Source organism: Haemorhous mexicanus, chromosome 13, assembly GCF_027477595.1.
Source record: "Haemorhous mexicanus isolate bHaeMex1 chromosome 13, bHaeMex1.pri, whole genome shotgun sequence".
NCBI lineage: Eukaryota > Metazoa > Chordata > Aves > Passeriformes > Fringillidae > Haemorhous > Haemorhous mexicanus.
The window spans coordinates 2,103,787-2,125,395 of record NC_082353.1 but is presented as its reverse complement, the minus strand read 5'-3'; the positions used below and the strand labels follow the sequence as shown (position 1 = coordinate 2,125,395).

Here is a 21,609-nt window from a genome sequence, read left to right as displayed (position 1 = left end):
AGGGTGGTCGTTTCCAGTTAAAGGATGTCAGTACCACAGATGTATTAATTGACAGTTGGTACTGGAGAGGACTGAAAATAGAGCATGGCAGAAAGGGGTGATTTAATGATGATCAAAATGCGGACATGATTTATAAGTTTCCCTTCATCCTTGTCAGGTGACTTTGACCTACAAAACTGGTCTCCAAGACCTCCTCCTAAGTACTAACAATGCACATATTTGCTTTTGACTGGAGGTTTCCTTCTAAAAAAATTAGATAATCACACAGCAATTCTTCATGCGAATATCCTACTGTCCCCCTCCATAACATTGTCACTGAAGAGAGTTAAAAGATGAGTTGCTAGAGAAATCATTAATAGTAAAATGTCTGTATTTTAGCTCTTTAAAAAGGAACATTGTTTAGGGTCAAGAAAAATATTACATGTGTACATGTAATAGTCATTATAAACTACCAAGTATAAAATGTGTGTAAAAATAATGCTTATTTTACTTCTAGATGTCATGTGGCTTCAAACACTCGGCTGTGGTGACAGCAGATGGCAAACTTTTTACATTTGGAAATGGTGATTATGGTCGATTGGGGCTTGGAAATACTTCCAATAAGAAACTTCCAGAAAGAGTGACGGCGCTGGAAGGTTACCAGATTGGCCAGGCATGGTTTATCTAAAATTAGCATTGTATATTAGTTTAAAGCTTGTGGTTTTAACATACTTAAGTGTTCAGTTGTGGTTTTTAACCTTGCCTTTTATTTTGATTATGGTAGCAGAATTTGAGTATGCATGATTTTTTAAATACTGACTTTCCTGAGTCTTTTGATCATCTTTCTGCAAAACCGCCTATGTTTTTAACATTTCAAGATTTAGGCATTTTTAAGCATGAATTAATGAGATTTTTTTGTATTTTTAAGCAGGAAGCATGTGTGCCATAATACCATCCTTTGGTTCTATGAGCTGAGAAAGAGCAAGTGTTGATAAAACACTACTGTATTTTTTCAGTCCTAAGGGTCTTTAAGACACTTGAATAAGCAGTGGAAGTTTTAGTGGTTTTCCAGGAATAGTTCATTTTTAAAACACAGTTTTTCTTCTTAAAGGTAGCTGGTATGTTTGAGTTAATAAGTCAGCAGAAGCAGTGGTAATAACATTTTATCTCTCACCCAGGTTGCCTGTGGCCTCAATCACACTGTGGCTGTGTCAACAGATGGCTCAATGGTTTGGGCTTTTGGAGATGGAGATTATGGTAAACTTGGTTTGGGAAATTCTACTGCAAAGTCCTCGCCACAGGTTAGATTCCCAAGTAAATGGTTCTTTGCATAAACTTTCAGTCCTCTTAAAGATGTTGCACAGTGTTGAGAGTGTGATTTCCAGATGTTATTAATTCCATGCAGTTGTTACACAATCTGGCACAATTCTGATGGTACGTTATGCTGAGCCTGGTACTCTCAAGAATTTTGTGTACATCATAGTGACTGTGTCCCAGTAGCTGTACAAATAGTCAAAATCTGAGGCTTATCTTAGAGAAGAGATATTCCTTCTTTTGGAAACTGGGGAGAAGGTTTTTTCCACACCCATCTGCTTCTTCCCATGCCACTCCCCCTCACTCCCAGGAAAAATAGGTATTTTGAATCATAATACATAGAATAAGGTGTTCATTCCATTGGAAAAAAAAGTTTTTGTTTCCTGTACTAATTTCCAAGTGTTAATTAAAATAATCCCACAATGTGTATGCTGCACAGTGTGAATAAAAAAATTTCTATTTTGGAAGCAGGAGTTAGAGATTGAATTTGTGTTTGCTTTCTGTTAATAGCCTTGTAATACTATAGCTTGTTTTCCTTTCACTTTACCCCATAGAAAGTGGATATCCTTTGTGGAATTGGAATAAAAAAAGTTGCCTGTGGAACTCAGTTCTCGGTTGCGCTGACAAAAGATGGTCATGTGTATACGTTTGGCCAAGGTAAGACAAACTGCCCTTTTGACATTTCCATGTTTAGGCTTGTGTAAATTGCAGGTAAAAAGGAAGACTATTAAGACATATATCTAAGACTGATTAATGCTACTTTTTAGAAACATGTTGCCCTAATGTAAATTTTGAAACTTGAACAATGCAATCTTAACATACACCTGAAATCCAGATTTGTAGCTTTGTCTAGTTTGATCTCAGAACACCTTTCAGTTTACTAATTTACTTTTTGAAGAGCATTTTCCTAGATCTTCATTGAATTTCACACACCCAAAAGCATTTAGGTTACTTCAAAGTTTGCATTGTCTAATTAAGTGCACATATTTTCACACATGTAACGGTCTGGGCAGGAGGATTTCCATGTGCACTGAATGAAACATGCAGGAACTTCTGAAGTCAGTTAATTCATGTTTGTTATAAACCTATGCATTTAGGTCTAGAGGCCTTGGTTTAGCAGAATTTGGTCTTGTTTCTGACTGACCGTGGATAAACAGCTTTAGCAGTGCAAATGAGCACTGTAGGCAGCACTAGTTTGCAGGGAACACCCATGCCCTTTGTCCTTAAAGGGTTCCCTTTGTGTCCCAGCTCCAGGACTGTACAATCTGCTCTCTGTCCCTCCCCTGCTTGTACTTGTAATGAAATTCCCCGGAGTGCTGCTTGCTCCTGAGCCGGTGTTTGCCCTTGCAGATCGCCTGATCGGGCTGCCCGAGGGCCGCGCCCGCAACCACAACCGGCCGCAGCAGGTGCCGCTGCTGGCCGGGGTCTTCATCGAGGACATCGCCGTTGGCGCCGAGCACACGCTGGCCCTGTCCTCCACAGGGGACGTCTACGCCTGGGGAAGCAACTCCGAAGGCCAGGTACATCCTGTTCTCTGCTCCTGACCTCTGCGAGCCTCTTGCTGCCCCTTCACTGCTGTGCTGGCTGTGGCTTCCCTTTGGGGGGAAAGAAAGCTTTGGTCTTCCTTCCCTCCTTCACCCATCTGCATGATCATGTTTTAGGTGATTTCCATTATTTTCTTGTTTACTCTCTGTGCTCTTCCATGGTACCAGTACGGGAAAGCACTCCAAACATGCTACCCAAATTACTCTAATTCAAGCTTTTTAAAACAATTGCAGATTTTCTCTGAATTCTTAAGCTGTCACCTTTTCAACATAATTAAATTTATGGTTGATGTCAATCAGATTTTTGAACTCTTTAGATACTTTCCATAGTGAAAATATAAATGAACCTCTTTAAAGGAATGATTTTTTTGAAGGCAGAAAAAAGTGTAGTAAATGAGAAATTCTCCTCCTTTATCATATACATTACTCAAATTTTTTCTACTGCATGCTACAAATTTAAGGAAGAGTCTCTTGATGTATTAACTACTGGTGTTTCAGGAAGTTTGGGCAAACTTCATCCTGTGGTGTTCTAGGGTTGAGTTTTTGAGAAGGGCAAGGTGTTTAGAATAATTTTTGAGGAACTTATTTGAGGTGTCTATTTTAAATTACTTTTATTAGTGGTTTTTTTTAATATGGTACTTTGTATTTTTGGAAGAGAAAAAATAGTGTAAAAATGTGGAGAAATTCATTCTGAGAGCTGTTTATGTGATTTTCCTTGTGGTTCAAAATACTGGTTTTATATGAAGTGGGGAAAAAAAATACACTTTCGTGATATGAAATTTTTAACTCACAGAATATGAAATTAGGATATGATATGAAACTCCACGAAAAGTCACAACAGCTTCAGTGAATGCTCTCTTTACACAAACTGTGTTTTTGTAAACTAGGATTTACACTCTAGAACAAAAATGCTGTTTAAATAGTGCAGAGGAGATGTAGGAGCTTTGCTGTCCATGTCTGAGAGACTGCAATACAGGACTTAGCAGCATGGATCAGATCCTCAGTCTGGGAAAGATTTTTTGAGAAGTCTCCAGCTGTTTTCAGGTCTCTTTGACACTTGGATCTTTTACTCTTTTTGGGTGCAGGTGCAGTATTTTGTCAAAGATAAAAGGTGAAAATATATATATGGGAAATATTTTTTATCACAATATATGCTGTAAACAAATACGATTTTTTTTATCATCTTCCCTGAATTCTTGCTTGGAGAGCTGTAGAAATGCTATCAGTTGTTGATTGTTGCCTTTTGGCAGCTGGGGCTGGGCCACACCAACCACGTGCGGGAGCCCACGCTGGTGACGGTGCTGCAGGGGAAGAACGTGCGGCAGATCTCGGCTGGCCGCTGCCACAGCGCGGCCTGGACAGCTCCGCCCGTCCCCCCCCGAGCTCCAGGTGAGCAACTCAGCTTTCATCAGGCCTCTTCTTTAGTCCTGGTGTCTCCTGGGCTGTGAGTGTGACAAGAACTTCTGAATATTTAGGACAAAATTGGGCTTTTTTTATATCCATACCTTGTTTTGTTTAATATACAAATTATCTTGCTCTCCGTTTGGCTTCTGTTGTGGTTTAACCCCAGTAGGCAGTGAGTACCCTGGAAGCTACTGTGAGGAAAATCAGCTTCATCCAGGCCAAAGGAATACAGCTCCTCTTTCTCAAACAAGTGCTTGGTTTCTCTTTCTGTGGCAGGTGTTTCAGTGCCTTTGCAGCTTGGTTTACCTGATGCCATTCCACCCCAGTATGGAGCACTGAAAGAAGTGAGCATTCACACAGTGAGAGCAAGGCTGAGACTGCTCTACCATTTCTCTGACCTCATGTACTCTTCGTGGCGATTACTTAACCTCAGTCCCAATAACCAGGTAAAATTCCATTTGAAAAAACTGGCTTGGCTGTGTTGTTCTGGTAGAGAGTTTCTGACCAGATCTAGATAGACCTTAGTAATAGGCTCTGTAATTTTTTGTAAAAAAAAATTAAAAATAAATAATTCCAAAATAAAGCAAGCTTCTTGGAGGTATTGCTTTACTTTTTCACTTATGCTGTCACTGGCACGTCAGTGCTCTGGTTTCCAAAAGCTTACTGGCCTCAAAACTAAAACCAAAAATTGCTGATCTGTTTCCTGAAACACTGAAGTCCTGTTATTCTGTTAAGAATGGAATTATATCCTTTATTGATACATTTATTTTCACTCGTGCTTTATTGCAGAACAGTACATCTCATTACAATGCTGGAACGTGGGGGATAGTTCAGGGACAGCTCAGGCCCTTGCTGGCTCCGCGGGTGTACACCCTGCCCATGGTGCGCTCTATAGGCAAAACCATGGTGCAGGGCAAGAACTACGGGCCCCAGATCACTGTGAAGAGGATCTCTACCAGGTCAGTGCTGCTCTCACAGGCCTTGGGTTACACCTTGTGTGCATGCTGAGATTCAAACAGTGCCTTCTGTTCTGGCATTCTGAGCTCTCTCTGGACACCTTTGTTGATCAAGTGACTCAGAGCCTTTACACGATTGTGAGTTACATTTTTGGCTGTGTGTCTTTCCCCCAAAGGGGTCGGAAGTGCAAGCCCATTTTTGTCCAGATAGCAAGGCAAGTGGTAAAGCTGAATGCATCAGACCTTCGCTTACCCTCCCGTGCCTGGAAAGTGAAGCTGGTTGGAGAAGGAGCTGATGATGCAGGTGGAGTGTTTGATGACACCATTACAGAAATGTGTCAGGTACATCTGTGAATATTTTGGAAATGTGTAACAGGAATGTATCACAGTGCAGTCCCAGGAAGAAAACCCATTGTAGCCCGACATAAAGACAGGTCTTGAAATAAACATGTCGTTACTCCTTAAAATTATCCTACCATGTTTACCTTCTCTCAGTGTCTCGTATGAATTTTTAAGGAGTAATCGTCACCATAGTGAAATATTCTGTCTTGTAATGCTAGAATGTCTTAATAGTTCTGTTGTAGGTTTGCTTTCCCTCTTTCTAAGAAGGCTTTTTTGTTGTTGATTTTTAAGGAACTGGAAACTGGAATAGTAGACCTGCTTATTCCTTCCCCAAATGCTACAGCTGAAGTAGGCTACAATAGGGATAGGTGAGTTGTACAGGACTTGCTTTTATTGCAGATGGTGGTGGGTTAAAATCCAAATCTTTCGTTGACTTTTTATACCAAATTATGAGACTTCATTATTGTCTCTAGTGTATTTTTTTCCTTCAGGGTGTGTTGTCACTTCATTGTGGAGCCAGGGCATGGCTTTAACGTGGACTTGCTGGATTGCTGTTGGCAGAATTCAGAGTAGCATCAAGATGCCAGGCTTTGTGCTCAGGAGCTCTGCCTCCCTCAGGGTCCAATGTTTTAACAGCTAAAGATCACAATAATCTTATTTGGATAAGTTTATTTGGACAATTGCTTATAAGTGTGGTGGCAGTTACTGTGCTGTGCTTAGAAGTGTTTTCCCTTTTACTTCTAATGAGGTAGCATAGAAATAATACTTTTTTCACTGCTTCTTTGTTCTTTCAGATTTCTCTTTAACCCTTCAGCATGTTTAGATGAACATCTGATGCAGTTTAAGTTCTTGGGCATTCTCATGGGTGTAGCTATTCGTACAAAAAAGCCATTAGATCTTCATTTGGCTCCAATGGTCTGGAAGCAACTTTGTTGTATCCCACTCATCTTGGAGGATTTGGAGGAGGTAGATCTGCTCTATGTGCAGACCCTCAACAGCATTCTTCACATTGAAGACAGTGGGATTACTGAAGAAAATTTCCATGAGGTAAGATAAGAAAGTCGGCGCTTTTAGATTTATTCTGAAAGCAGCCACTCTATCAGATTGACCTTCACATCAGTAGTTCTGTAATTCCAGTCTCCATTCTAAATGCACAAGCACTTGTGCATTTAGAGTAGTCTGTGGTCTTACTATATGTAGTTCTAGATGACTTGTGCTAAAATGCCATACTTGAATCACTGGAGTGACTTAGGCCTTTTCTCTTTTGCATAACAGATGATTCCTTTAGATTCTTTTGTTGGCCAAAGTGCTGATGGTAAAATGGTTCCCATAATCCCTGGAGGGAACAGTATCCCACTTACCTTTTCAAACAGGAAAGAGTATGTGGAGAGGGCAATTGAGTACAGACTCCATGAAATGGACCGACAGGTAAGAACCTCATTGTGACTTGCCCCTGTTGTTAGTGGGAACGGGGGTAATTTGTGCCTATTTCCATTACAGTTTATTCAGTGATAAGAAAAGATTGGCTAGCTGCATCCTTTTTGGGTCTTTCTATTTTTTCTTCCCCACAAACTGTTTTGGCCCTTTTTTTAAAATTTAGTCTTATTTTTTCCTCAGTAATTGCTTAGTTGGCAAAAGAGTGTTAGAAATCAGAGCTGGTCTTCCCTTTGAGTAGCCCCACTTGAGAAAAAAACCTGCAGTTTTGCATGCTGGGTACTCTAACTGGACATGTGAACAACACAGAGACTGGCTAAAGTAAATATTATTGACAAACATTTGTTTAGCTTGAAATTGTTTATTTCATGTTTTGGGAAAGTGCTTGTTACCTGTTGCATAGTTCTGTGTATTTTGTCATTTGTGAAAGCAACATTCCAATTATAAGGTAAAGATGTCTGTGTGATACTCTCTGCCTTAGGAAACAGCTTCCTCATCAGAGGTACCAAATCCCAAGTCTTGCAGAACAAGTACAGCATTCTCACCGTACATCTGAATTGGAACAAAGTCTTTTTTCTGTTTGCACAGTTGCTTGGTTTAGCTATCATTATTTGTGCTCTCAAGTTGTAATTTTTTTAAAAAGTTCTGTGTTGGATCAGAACATATTCTTTAATGTGCAATTACAATTAAAAATATCTGTAATGTTCTCTAGAATTTTGAGAAGCAATACAGCCCTTGCAGGGGCTGCATGTGTGGGAGGCTGTATTTGGAAGACATTGGTAATTCTGTCTCTCAATGCCGTTTCTCAGCTGAGAAGTTACTTTTGTGTTTGGATAGTCCAGGAAATGGCAGAGATCAGACAGTTGCACCTCAGATGTCTCTCCCGTTTTTGGCCATTAGGTGGCTGCTGTCAGGGAAGGAATGTCTTGGATTGTTCCCGTTCCTTTGCTGTCACTTCTGACTGCCAAGCAGTTGGAGCAGATGGTCTGTGGAATGCCAGAAATATCAGTTGAGGTTCTGAAGAAGGTTGTGCGATACAGAGAAGTTGATGAGCAGCATCAGCTGGTGCAGTGGTTCTGGCACACCCTGGAAGAATTTTCAAACGAGGAGAGAGTCCTTTTCATGAGGTTTGTGTCAGGAAGATCTCGACTGCCAGCCAACACAGCTGATATCTCTCAGCGATTCCAAATAATGAAGGTTGATAGGGTAAGACACTGGTGGTGGTATTATTATTATTATTATTATTATTATTATTATTATTATTATTATTATTATTATTATTATTATTATTTCCTCTCAAGTATAGTCTGTGCTTTGGCACTAGGAGACAATTTCCATAACTGTAAATTTACAGAGAAAGTATGGAATGGGATATGCTCTAAGTTAATAAACTCAGACATTTTGGTTGTGTAGAAGGACACAGGCTGCATGAATTGCATCTGAATTTAATTGGTGCAACTGGTGATTGGAGATCAAGACAAGAAACAAATCTTTGTCTACTTTAACCGTTCCAATCTCTTTTCATTTAGTAATTTTCTTTCTGTTTTTAATTTTGTGTAAGTGGCAACATATCACTAGTGAACTCTTAATGTTTTAAAACCACTGCAATGAGTTTACAGTGTATAGTTTTACATACAGGGTGCATTCACTTGGGGTTTTGTGCAGTGAAAGCACATTGTCTGTGAACAACATGAACAAAAAACTTGACAAAAATCTCAGCTAGCAGGGGGTTTTTTGTCATGTTTGGTTAGGTGTCTCTCAGATTGCCTAATGCTAAGGCACGCTATGGTATGTAATTTGAACATTGTTTGGTATTTAGCAGTGGGCTTCTAAACAACAGTTGTGATCAACAGAGTAGGTGCTACAGTGGTTTTGGATGTACTTACGGGTGGAACAAATTCTGTAAACAGGGGAGGGCAGTCTGCTTCTTAAAAGGAATTTGAGATAGAATGTGAAAATGGTAGAGGCAAGGAGCAATGATATGTGGATATTGTTGCATTTTTAACTGCATTCACAACTTACCAGTGTCCCACCTTTTATCCATTTCCACAGCCTTACGACAGCTTGCCTACCTCACAGACTTGTTTCTTTCAACTGAGGCTCCCACCTTACTCCAGTCAAGGAATCATGGCAGAGCGTTTGCGCTACGCAATCAATAATTGCAGGTCTATAGACATGGACAATTACATGCTCTCCCGGAATGTGGACAATGCAGAGGGCTCAGACACAGATTATTAACATTCTGTGAAAGAAATCATCTTCCTTTTACTACAAATAGTGCCCTAAGTCCAATTCATCGTTGACATAATTTTACAGTAACCATAGATGTTTTAGGAGCATAAAACCAGATCTTAATAGATGGTGGCCACACTTTAGTTACTCTAAATGTAACAAAAAATTAGATGTTTTTATTTTTTTGTGATTGTAAAAAAGAAAAAAGGAAAAACAAAACAAAAAAGTATGATTGGTAAGTTTTTTCTCCTCTTTTGGTCACTTTTGATAAGTTTGCATGGAGACATTTTGGTGCATTTTTGTTGGGAATAGTACATTTGTAAGCCCTCCCAGTGAACATGAAGAGTTGTACATTGTGTATAATTGTTCATTAGCCAGAACAGTTTTACATGAATATTCACATATTTATTTTGTTTTATTTTGAATTGCCTGTGCAGGGTACCTTCTGCAGAGAAAAATAAAGCAAATTCAAGACTCGGTTGCTTGTTATGCATTTGTGGACTGTGGTTGGTTTACTCAGGCTTCATACTTCTGTATTTTGTCTCAGGAAATTACAGTCTTACAGTGTTGTGACAGGGTGTGACATTTAAAGCATCTTATAACGTTTAGGCTGCTGGACTGTGCAGTGTAGCCCCATGCTCTGCCTTCTTCTGGCCTGAGGCCCTGGCTGGTTGGGTGTACTGCTGTTCATTCCTCATGCTGCAATACAAGTTCATGCTGTGCTTGGTTCCTTCTTGCTTTTTGTTTAAACATTTTGCTCCTCCATAGTAAGTGTTAACAGTAGCAGCATGATGCCATCCTGATTCAGAAAGCCTTAAATATTTTGAGCAAAATAGTAATATTTTTAATGGACACATTGATGTAGTTGATTCCTGCTCAGAGTACACAGAAATTAAAATGGAAGGGACAGGGTAGTAGTCAAGGTTGTGGATTTTATTCACATTTTTAGTTCTGCCTTTGGTCTCATTTTGTCTCAGCTGTAACTATTGTGATCGGCATGGCTTGACTTATACAGTGATTCATGTTCCTGTTTGGTTAGGACAGCAGTGTACTGCACAAGGAGATCTCTGCTCTGTGCCTTAGGAAAGTGCTGGACAATGGGTAATTGCGCGTTGTCTCTACAAAAGACATCACTGATGGCAAGCTACAAACACTGCTTGGTGTTCAGAGCAGGATGTACCTGGGGAAGGAAAAGGGGAGAGGCTGTCCCTATGTGAGTCAGAGCTTTTCTGCTCCCATTTCCCCTCTGTTCCATTTTTTCTTCCCTCAACATCTTGGGAAGATGCTGTGGGAACTGAGGGCTATTAGTGTCATCTCACCTGGGGCAAGACTGGTCCATCTGAGTGTGGAGTGTAGGGCAGAAGTACCTGTTACTTTCTCTCATGTGTCTGTTATACATTAACAAGGATTGATTGGGAAATTTCCTGGTTGTCCAAGACTGAGCTGCTGCATTGCTGCCAGTGCTCAGAGGGAGGGCTTGGTAAGCTGTAAAAATTTGGATATCTGGGTTTTATCTGATGAGGTTCTCTCAGGACTGGATGTTGGCTCTTGAAAAAGGCAAAAGCCTGGCTATAATCAAAGACCACTGCAGAGTGAAACATTTGAGGGGGATCAGAAGTTGGGGAAGGAGGGTCTCACGGCTCTGAAATCATGCAGACTTGGTTTCCTGCCTTACTGTGTGTTAAGTTTCAAATTGGACTGAGATGTTGGTGTCCCATCACTGTGTTGTGAGGATGTATAGTCACATCTTGGCCTAAATGTGTAGGTTTAATAGGTAAAAAATACAGTATTTAAATAAATGGGGAAACTGCTGTATTAAGTCCTGTATTATTGCCTTCTACACCTCATGGATGTGCCTAAAAATGGCAGTTTTTTGTGGACTGTGCAGTTAGCTTTCTGGATAATGAAGATCGTTTTGGAGGCAGTTTACAATAAAATCACAGGGGATGTTTATTAAAGGATTGTGCTTGATGGAATTTAATGGCTTGAAACTAAAGAAAACTGTAGACATGTTTCCATCCTTCCATAATACCCTAAGTAAAATGTCATTGCTTTCTATACTCCATTTTCAAATTGGATTGTGAAGTAAGAAAATTCATTATTGATGCTGAAAAAATGTATCAATACCATAGTGTTCAGATTTTACCATGTCATGAACAAATATCCCGATTCAAGGAGGGGAAGAACAAAATAATAAGTTAGAGCGCTGTTAAACAAATAGGGAAAGAAATCAAGCGGAGAGTGTTTGAAGACCCTTTTTAGCTCTATAAAGAAAAGTAAAAAACAAAACAAACCACAAACCCTACAAAATACCCTGCCTCTCCTCCCCCCACCCTTTCATATCTTGCAGCTACTCGAAAATCTGTTCCTGTTAGAACTACAGAGATGTCTTTCACCACAGCATGCTGGGAGAGCTGGTGGCATGAGGAGGTCTCTGCTTGCTGCAGTGACTGTATAAGTTCATGCCTTGTTTTGGCTTGCCAGCAGTGTATGGAACTGTTGTAGTGTATCCAAGGTACAAGTTGTGTCAGTTTCCACACCACAGTAAATTTGTTCAGCTCAGCAATGTCCTTTTGTAGCTGTCAATGCTGGGTGAGGATTGCTGTGTTTCCTTATCTGGACTTCCAGTTTTCTTCCTTCCCTTGTGGTGCATAAGGGCCCTACTTGAACTTAAGAAAGGAGTTAATGAAATACCACTTTTACAGTGTCATGCTGTTAAATATCTCTAAGTAATGAAGATGGAATAATTTAGTTTCCTCCTCGGTTTTCTGGGTGAGTGTTTCTTACAGATGCTCATACTGATCAAGTATTTCTGTAGAACTGCAGTATTGTTTGACTAAGTTGCTGTAATGCTATGATTTATTTCTTACCTCAGCCAAGTTAGAGTACCAGGTATATCTGTGGATCAATTAACCAGGATCAGAAGGCAAAGTAAGTCTATTCAGTTATATTGAGAGCTGTAAAGTCCTCTTTGGTGTCGAATTTTGTAGATGGTGGCACAGCATCGAAAATGTATGTGAAAAAAAGTTTCACTTCCAGGTAGCAGAGCAGTGTGCAGGAACGGGACAGCCTTGTGCTTTGGGATGAAAATAGGTACTGGTTCTGTACTTTGCAGTGAGAAATGGGTATTTCTATACGGCTGGTCTGTACCGTGTTCCTAATTTAGCATTAAAAGACAGGCTGTTAGTCACTGTCTTTTCTTGTGGGTTAGTTCTCTGAATTAGCACTTGTTCAGATTGCACTTCCTTTAATGTCAGCTTTAAAAAATTACTTGGTGCATCTTTTATTACATAAGTACATCATGCAGAGGGTCAAACTGTGTTTTGTGTGCCTTGAATCCATGATTCTCTCATTAAATAAAAAAGCCCAGTAGATTAGCTGCCACTGTTAATCAGTGAGGAAGTGCTGCTGGTCAGTACTGTGGTTTTGCTAGAAGGATGTTTCAGGGAGTGGTTATCCTCCTTAGTAGATGGAATGACTGTCTGGTAATAAAGTTTGTAAATCACTCTTGTCCTGAAATTTGTGAAAATCCTCCATTGACTCAGGCTCTCTCTGCTGTGGCTTTATGCCCTTGCCCATTACATAAGGAGTTTTGAAAGTGCAGGGTCCAGTCTGAACCTTGTGACCCAGTGAGAGGCTCTTCCTTAATGTTTGTGTTCTCAGGTCCCTGCGTGACTCATTCTACCTCAGTTCACTCTGTTTCTTCCATGCAGTCTGGGAACCTTGCCATCAAACTTACTGCACCATGTCAAACTACTGTTAAACTTTCTTAAAAGTTCATAAAATTTATTGAACTCTATCAAATTATTTGGCCTCAATAAACACACTGCTGCTTCTGTCTTCTGAGTGAGGGCATCTGCAGCATGAGGGTACCAGAACTGCAGTTTTCAGCAGATCTGGCATTTTGTGACAGCAATGCAGGCTTTCCCAGTTTCAAGGAACAACAGAGAGCCAACAGTTATTTCCTGAAGCCCATCCAGGACGAGATGCATGTCTTTTCCCTTTACAAAACAACCATTTGTTTGGACTTGACCAGAACCCGTGGAAGTAGCAACAGTTCATTGCTTCCTCAGTGAGGTAAAATACCCACACTTTAAAGCTGAACCAATTTTCTTGATGCTTTTTCAAGCATCAGCTTTTTTTTTGGCTTACTGTCTGGGATCATGTTAGCACTTCTCTCTGCTCTCAGCATTACTGAAGGACACTTTTCCCTGACTCTCTCTAGCCCAGCTTGTGTTACATTGCGGCAGAAATCCACATGGAGCGTTCGCAGTGATGCTCCGTGGAGGGTCACTGCCTCCAGGGTGTGGTCAGTGATCTGCACACAGTTCTCCAGTTTGAGGCTCCTCAGGTTTGGGCAGTTCTTGAGAAGCTGCAAAATGCAGTCATCTGTAACATGGCCACATCCAGAGAGGGTCAGAGACAGCAGATTTGGACATCTGAAAGCAGGATAGTGACAGGTGAGATGGGAGAAGTAAATCATAGAGCTTGCAGAAGCAAATAACATCAAGAATAAATATGAAGGCTGAAAAAATGTCTCCTCTTCATCAGGAGGGGCAAGGACGCACAAGTAGTTGAGCGCACATGTAGATCCTAATGTTCAGCTTAACTAAAGGCAAAGCTTACTTTGCTTTTTCTGTTGGTAGCAACATCTCTAGCTCAGCTAGCACAGTGGCATGTGGAGGCCTATTTAAGCTGTGGCTGCATAATTTTTTCTTAAGGAGTTGGATGGTGCTGTGCTTCTCCAGGTTGAGACAGAGGAGATCCAGCAGAGAGGAGATTAATTTCAGGATGAAGTGGAGGACAACTGAGAGAAGAGACTGCTGTGCAGACATGCTGAGGATGAGCAAGTAAGGCACTCCCACTCTTCATTTTTAGGAATTAGAGATATATCTTATCTCCTTGGATTTACTGATGAGGTGCCAGCTGCTTCCTAAAGAGTGATGTTCGAACCCCACTCAGCTCTTAAACTTTCTGAAACTGGTTACTCTGTCATTTTTAACAATAATGCAGCAAATGAAAAAAGCTTTTTCTTGCTGCTTGAGTAGGCCTGTGGAAGAACAGGAAAGGCCTGTCCCCAGTGGGGTGTTGATGCTGTGCAGGAGCTGTCCTGGAGCAGCTGCTGTGCTGAGCAGGGCCCTGTGCAGCAGCCTGCAGGCATGTGCCATGTCTGGCTCCTGGCTCAGCCCCCTCTCCAGGCACTAGCAATTCAGCATCCACCTAGCTAAACAGAGCATCACACACAGGTCTGTGTTAATGTTGTTCTTGTGAGACCTCTGGACAGAATTCTTTTTCTTTTAACTCTTTTCTGTTAGGAGCAATTGGAGGAAAAAGCTGGTAGCAGTCAAGAAAGGCTCTAGCAGAATAAAACTACTTTAAACTTGAGAAGAAAAGCTGGATATTTAATTTGCATTTTTCTTTGTACACAGTGCTAGGAATTTTGACTGGAAATGTTTTCAATGGGCTGCAGCAAAAATAGGTAGGACCTTGCATTATCCTTTCTAGGCACAGGTATGCTGATTCCTCCTTAATCCAGATTTTTATCTAATTGTTCTAGAACATTTACTTCAGAAATCTGGCACTTGCAATTTAATCTGTTTTGCAGCTGCTTTTCAGTCATTGTTTTGAGATTGCACTGCTTGCTGCTGGCTCTCTCCTGTCACTATCCTGTAACTTTTTCAGTTGTTCCAAAGCTGAGGGCTGTGGCACAGGTGCACCATGTCAGGGAACCACTGCCACGGCCCCTTGGCTCTGCTTTGGGACCAAGCCAGCCCTGATGTTACCCACACACAGTGGGACTGGCTCTACCCTGTGAACCTCCTCCTGTCACTGCTCTGCTCCTTCCTCAGAGGTGTCTTGCAGCAGCAGAGCTGTGAAGGAAAAGCTGTGCACCCAGAGCTGCTTCTCTGTGGTGGTATTTCTCTTCCCTCGCTGCAGTTTAGAAGCAGCTAGGAGTTTAAACTTCAGAACTTTAGACTGAACTAAAGCTGACACAGCTGACACTTAGTAACATGTTACTTGAACTATGTTGTAATGGGTGTGTTCACTGTGTGAATTCGGGGCTCTGCTACAGGCACCCCACAGACACTGCCAGAATGGTGTAGTTTAGCTGAGCAGCAGTGTGGGAGGCAGGAGTGCACTTTCCCATATTAATAATGAATTCTTAGAAAAAAAGAAGGAAGACTTATAGGAAATCTAGAGGAAGTATACATTATTGCCACTGTAAAATGAACTTACACTACAGTTGTAAAGGCAAAGCACTCATGTACTTCATGCTCCATTTCAGGCAGGGGTTATGGACTATTTGAAATAACTCAGACTTCACTCATCTCAAGGCAGTCACTGCACACTCCCACCCACAGAACGTACCTGTTGCAAACGTCTAGTAAAAAATCACTGACAGTGGTCTCATGCCTCTTACAGAAGTCTTTCTGGAAACTGTTTTTCATCCAGTCTTCAATGTTACACACCTTGACTCTCTCTGAATACCAGCAGATGGATAAGTGTTTTAAAGCAGGTCCCAGGAGAAAATTATCCTTCTTTAATTCCACTGGAGAATGAAAGTTCAACAAAGACCACAGTAAAGGATCCTGAAACACTTCTAGCAACTTGTGACATGTTTTTGCCAGATTTTTCCTACTGTTTTTGTCCAGAAAAGAGAAGAGATGTAAAAGGCATTCCCGGTTGAGCTGGGTTATGTGCATTGCCCAGCAGCAGTGGCAGTGTCTTGGCCGGGTGGAGTAATAGCAGCGCTGGAGGGGGTTCACACTCACCAGAAGGCTGTTGCACATATATGGTTGTGGTATGGGGTTTATTTTTGGCTAACAACTGGTGCAGAAGCTCAGAACAGGGAAAGGAACAGGACCATGTACGTAGCTTGTGCTTCCTTTGTCCAAGGGAATGGATTGGGCATGTACAACTTGACTGTCATGAAATGCTTCCTTAAAAGGGATTTCTTCCCCCCCCCCCCCCCCCCCCCCCCCGCACCCCTTGTAGACTCTCCTGGAGTGTAGCAAAGTTCTTGCGCTGAGTTATTTGAGTGGGGTGGGGCTGTAGCTGCAGCTACCAGGCATATCTTTGTCAGTGTTCCCCAGTCGGGAGATTTGGCTGAGCAGCACTTTGGTTTGGCAGAGTACACTTGGCTCTCTCTTTGTTCATTGATTTTTCTGAGGTTGCACATTTGGTTCATGTTCAAGGACTGTTACATGGATAATGGAACTTTCATAAAGTTTTTTAGAAGGAGCTGAAACATTCTCTGGGTGCCTTGAAGCACACACACAGTCTGCAGTTCAGTTCACAAGCCCCAGAGGTAGGTAGGGACAGTTTCCTGCCCACAGTTATTTGAGGCTGAGCTGTGATTCTATAAACAAAGCTGGCTGTGTCCCTGCCTTCTGCAGGAGGGAAGCAATGACACAGAGGCAGCCACGCATGGGAACAGCGAGGCTATGTTTAGTTCCTAGTGGGCTCGTGCTTTCAACAGATGTCTTCTATTGGCTCGAGTTTTACAACTTTAGCTTTTCTGGTTTTGTAGGTTTAGTTCCATTACCACGGAAATCTTTTTTCCACCCTTTGGTGGAATAAGGAGATATGAAAGTGGTTTTCCAGGTAAATGTATCTGTTCTACAGAAATTGGAGAAAGTGTAGCAGAAAGTTGTTCCTAGAAGAAAAATAAAGCTACAGCAAGGGCAGGTTGGAATTAAATGCAATAAGCATCCCTTTAACTTTCTAGCCTGTGAATCAAAAATGCTTGAGATGAAGGTTCATAGTCACTTTCTGCCTGGTGTTAATACAAGACAATAAATACATTCAAGAAATCCATTAAAAGGTACTGGAAACAGCACTGGGGGAGTTTTTCAAGTGGCCTGCACACAAACAGTAGCTGGGAGACTATGGCATTTTAATTAGGAGTGTTTTAATACAGGACAAGGTTGAGTGGGACTCAGTTTTACCTCCTACTTCACACACCAAGAATGCAGTTTAAAATTCAGCTCTGAAAAACAAGATCTGAAATTTGTAGTCTGCGACAATCATAGCTCGAGGAACTGCTTGAGTAATGTGTGTGTCTGAACACAGCTGGCATACGCAAAGAAATGGCAACTCTTTCTGCTTCAACTTTTTACTCTATACAGTAAGCTGTGTTTAATAATTGCTGGTCTTCTTGGTTTTATATCCTTTGTCATTTAATCTTTTCTTTGAAATGATAAGGGGATTGCTGTTCCCCCTCCCCCTATCAGAAACAGCTCTGGTCAATGCCACAAAAGGGACAAGAAGATTTCACATACCAGGTAATGCAGTTTACTGGAAAACAGCAGCTTAAAAGATGTGCCTGCAGGTGTTCTTCGTTCTCGTATTAGCATTTTCAAATCAAGAACTTACCTTTGTTTTTGAGCAGGTTTAAACAGTTGAGACTTCTCAGAGTTCTACATACAGGAATAGTATTTCAAAAAATACTAATTAACCCCCCCAAATTAACAACAAGTCAACAATCTAGCAAAGTTGAATGACAAGGATGTTAGGATGGACTCTTGCCAGACAGAGGGGACACACCACAATCTGAGACAAAAATTAACAGCAGTTGGGTGACAAGGCATTTAAAATGGAGTGGCAGGTCCTCTCTGGGATTTGGTGCTAAGTTTGGTAGAGGTGTTACAGAGTTAGGAACACTACAATTGCTTTATTTTGTTTTTCCCAGAGCAAGGTACAGTATTCTGCCATTTGTCTTCAGAGGACATACACCAACGTTCTGTAAGCCTGCAGAAGGACAAGAAGTTTCATTTTCTAAGGAAAGGAGACACTTTAATGGCACATTTTCCATAACACACTATGCGATGAGATATAATTCACATTCATCCTGGAAATGCTCCAGAAACACACAAGATGAGCACAGTCAGTAATCCTCACTGAAAATAACACACACGATTTTAATGGTAAACAATTACAACTATGGCACTACAGTACTTGAGAATACCCTAAAGCACATTGGAATCGGCTGTCAAGGTGCCCATTACCTCATCAGTAAGACACAGACACATCAGTAATGAAACATTGCTGGGGGAACTTCTTAACACCACGTGTTACGCTTCCCACTGATTTAGTAAAATCTTCATAAGTGGCCTCCTGTTTTTGATACAAGTCCACTATCCCTTCCTGTCTCAAACTTTTAAACTCTTGCTGACATTTAGGAGCTGGACATTTCGGAGTTTTGATTGACATAAATATTGGCTCCAGTTGTATACGTGGCTAAAGAATCAGTAACAAAAGGACAACCTTTGATTGGACACATTTTGGTGAAAAAGATGCAAGTCTTTGAACTGTAGAGAGCAGTTGCTGCTTGCAGAGCAGTCTCAAGCAAGAAAAAAACTTCTTGCCAGCTAGTGTGTACTACAATGAGCAGTAAGTAGAAAAAAAACATTTGGCTTAAATGAAAGAGAGATTTCCCCCCACAAGCTAGTAGATAAATACAGGATATACAAGCTAGGTTAAAAAGGTAATACTAGGCCAGGCGCAATATTATGTTACTGGTTCAGTGCTCAGTTACTTTTTTTTTTTGACACCACACTGAATAGAATACAGTGGATAAGCAAAGTTCTCCACCAGGAAGAGAAATACTTGTGTTGCCACAACAAACTGTTCATACTGCCCATCTGAGTTTGCAGTGGGAGAAAGTTAAATTAGGAAAGGATTTACAATGTACTTGTTCCAGCAAAGCAGATGGCTGAGTCCTGAGCAGCACCTGCTGCAAGGACAGCCTGCTGTGATTGCATCATTTTCCCAGCCAGGCCCCACACGGCCCTGCTGGAGACACCGCTGCCCAGGAGCTGCGTGGGGCACAGCAAGTGGGACTGAAAGAAAATGCTCAAGTCAGAACATGATTCTGACCCAAACAATTGCTGACAAGTAGAAGTCGATTAAAAGAAGTGAATGTTGCTGAAGATTACAAATTTAAATTTCTAAAAATAAAGGCACATTTACATCACTGTTTTGCAAGAACACTGCACACACCTGACTACTGCAAGGTAAACTGCTGCTGGCCCAGAGAGAGTTGCGTATTTTAAGCTTGGCATTCACAAAGGTAAATTCTAAAGAAATCTAGTCCAAGCAGCATGCAGAGAAAACACAGCTAGAGGTGGCATCTGTGCAGGTCCCTGTGAGCAGCAGGAATGGCAGGAATGTGGTACAATGCTTTACCTGCTCCGTTTTCTACTTGTCTAAGTATCAGCAACCTATTCTGGTTGATTAGAAGACTGCCTACCTGTAAGGAAGGGAAGGTGACAAACTATCTACAGCTTAAAGAAATGACAAGTTCTAGTTACTGTTCAACTTAAGTAAAAGACAACATCCTTATAAATATGTTGCTGTATAACTCTAATTTGATAGTCTTAACCTGTGTGCATACTTCAAAACCCATTAGCTATGCTGAATGATTTCTGCAGTTTTAGATTAAGTCACTTTCTCCCTTTCCTATTTTAAGGTGCTGTGACAAAGCTCTCAGGAATGGCCCTGTACCAAATGCCTGACTGCAATTTGTCCTTACCCTGGCCTGTGAACAACCAGCAGGACCCCAGGGCAAGGCACTGCTGTGCACTCCCTGTGCCCCAGGCTGCTCTGGGCTCCACTCCATCCTCCCTGCTTATTTCCTTCTGGGGCTTCAAATAAAACAGGACTCCCAACTGGAGTTTTCAGACAACTGCATTTTCTAGTTAACACAACTAAGAGATGCTCTTTGGTGGTGGGACTCTCCATGAGAGAGTCCCACCTGAGCTTTCAGGAGCATCCAGCTCCTTGCTTGGTACAAGAGAGCCAGCTAGAAAGGTGAGACCAAGGGAACAGATCTGAAATGCAACGGTTCTCAAATTTCACGTTTTCTGTTAGATTCCTGGCTTTGGCAGTAGTGATTTTCCTGTCTGCCTTTCCCATCACAGTAGCTGACTTCCACTCATCAGCAGTAGAGCTAAAACTGGTTTGGGTTTTTTAGTGTGGTCCTTCTCTATAGCCAGGTTTTAGAAACTACACCAAGACTCCAATGTTCACCTAAAGATTGAACAAAAATACCACCCTGGGCCGGTGTGTAAATGCCACAGGAGCTCTCTGAGCCTGCTCCAGTCACAAGCATGCTTGGCTTAGCACTTCCCCTATGAGGGCTCTGCTGTGAGAGACTGAGCATCCTTCCTTGAGTTTGCATTTGAACTGATAGAACAATGTCATGCAAAGCACCTGCATGCAACACCATCTGTGTCCTCCTGCTTCCCAGTGAATTGTAGCCATGGAGCAAAGCTGCATGCAGAGCTGCATTTAAACCTACGCCTGTTCTCACAAACCCCAGCCCTTGGGACTGTACTTCCAATTCCCACTAGAAGCTAAGAGGTTCTACTTGGGATTCTACTGCCAGGAAGTCTCCCCAGTTTTCAAGCACATAGGTGTTCATGATCCAATTTCAGGATGACAGTCTAAACCAAGAGATGTCAAATGCTAGTCCGTTTCAATTATAAAACCATAAAACGCAAAGTAATTTAGACAGGTAAAGATAATTGTTTTAAATTTGCAGGAGGTAGGGGGCAGCATATCTGAGCAGTACTGTAATTAAATTGCAGTATTGATACAATCGAACCAACTGTTTATTTACAATGATTTCTGAAAGTCACCAGCCTGAACACACACCAATATAGCAGCAATTACCTGGTCTACTTAATGATGTTATATTGCCTCTCTTCTGCAGACAAAGGATGATTGGTCAGAGGTCACTGTTTAAGTTTCTTGCACGAGGGAAAACAGTACGTGCGAACAATTCATTGATTTAAAGAGATTAAGTCTTATCAACATCATGGGACTTCGAACAGCATGAAGTTGTATTGCTTTTTATGATCAAAAGCACATTTATCTCGCTTGTAAGGAGGACAGAGTTTTTTTGATGTAAATGTGCCTTTAGAAAGTGAGAACTGAAAACATTAATATAAAAAAGTCAAATAACTATTTCATGAAACTATATATATAAAAATTGAGTTATCACAACTAAAGCAGCAAATCAAAATCTGCTGAGGTTTTCTGGTATAACTAAAAAAAGGTTAGTTTGTGTCCAAGTTCAGTAAGTCAAATGCTACCATTGACACAACAAAACAAAAACCCACAAGAGGAAATTGCAAAGTGCACAATGAAATTAATAAGTCTTGGATCAAGTATTTATGGAAAAATGGAAATGTTTGTCCGGTGGACTTGATAAGTAAGAATGCAAAGGAGGTATTAAAGTTTCTCTGCTCCAGGCTTGGCTTGGCGTTCCACGTAGAAGAGGATGTAGGCCTTGGCCTTGCCCACGGTCTCCTCGTCAGTCAGGGTTACAGTACTGTCATTGAAGTGGAACCAGCGGCCCTCGTGTGCCGCATACGCTGTGTAGTGGCCGGAACCAACGC

The 21,609-nt window shown here is 41.3% G+C and overlaps 3 protein-coding genes across 16 annotated transcripts in view; 1 reads left to right on the top strand and 2 right to left on the bottom strand.

The window, feature by feature from the left end:
- HERC1 (HECT and RLD domain containing E3 ubiquitin protein ligase family member 1) overlaps positions 1 to 9,698 on the top strand; it is an 88,151-nt gene extending 78,453 nt beyond the window's left edge. For 8 of the 9 annotated variants that reach the window (XM_059857844.1, XM_059857847.1, XM_059857846.1 and 5 more), the window contains exons 66-78: positions 497 to 652; positions 1,158 to 1,280; positions 1,848 to 1,950; positions 2,644 to 2,813; positions 4,088 to 4,226; positions 4,518 to 4,687; positions 5,031 to 5,200; positions 5,374 to 5,539; positions 5,831 to 5,907; positions 6,334 to 6,586; positions 6,815 to 6,967; positions 7,874 to 8,179; positions 9,026 to 9,698. In XM_059857844.1, coding sequence (XP_059713827.1) covers positions 497 to 652; positions 1,158 to 1,280; positions 1,848 to 1,950; positions 2,644 to 2,813; positions 4,088 to 4,226; positions 4,518 to 4,687; positions 5,031 to 5,200; positions 5,374 to 5,539; positions 5,831 to 5,907; positions 6,334 to 6,586; positions 6,815 to 6,967; positions 7,874 to 8,179; positions 9,026 to 9,211 — 2,172 coding nt within the window. In that variant the 3' untranslated portion in view covers positions 9,212 to 9,698. The other variant, XM_059857849.1, reaches the window with a different exon arrangement.
- Positions 9,699 to 11,447: 1,749 nt separating this feature from the next.
- FBXL22 (F-box and leucine rich repeat protein 22) lies at positions 11,448 to 16,153 on the bottom strand. The gene is made up of 2 exons (XM_059857851.1): positions 15,575 to 16,153; positions 11,448 to 13,644 (listed from the first exon to the last, which is right to left on the bottom strand). Exons 1-2 carry the CDS (start codon positions 15,994 to 15,996, stop codon positions 13,299 to 13,301), a joined length of 768 nt encoding a protein of 255 aa, XP_059713834.1. The 5' UTR covers positions 15,997 to 16,153; the 3' UTR covers positions 11,448 to 13,298.
- A 1,706-nt stretch (positions 16,154 to 17,859) lies between these two features.
- Positions 17,860 to 21,609, bottom strand: part of USP3 (ubiquitin specific peptidase 3) — a 47,137-nt gene continuing 43,387 nt past the window's right edge. For all 6 annotated transcript variants that reach the window (XM_059857835.1, XM_059857838.1, XM_059857836.1 and 3 more), the window contains one exon: positions 17,860 to 21,608. In XM_059857835.1, coding sequence (XP_059713818.1) covers positions 21,443 to 21,608 — 166 coding nt within the window. In that variant the 3' untranslated portion in view covers positions 17,860 to 21,442. The remainder of the gene's footprint in view (position 21,609) is intronic.

Bases quoted from the DNA above. Each gene is read 5' to 3' on its own strand.
- FBXL22 (XM_059857851.1), bottom strand. From the start codon at position 15,996: ATGTGCAACAGCCTTCTGGTGAGTGTGAACCCCCTCCAGCGCTGCTAT. The intron at 13,645-15,574 runs GTACGTTCTGTG...TCCTGCTTTCAG, and splicing joins TTACTAGACGTTTGCAACAG to ATGTCCAAATCTGCTGTCTC.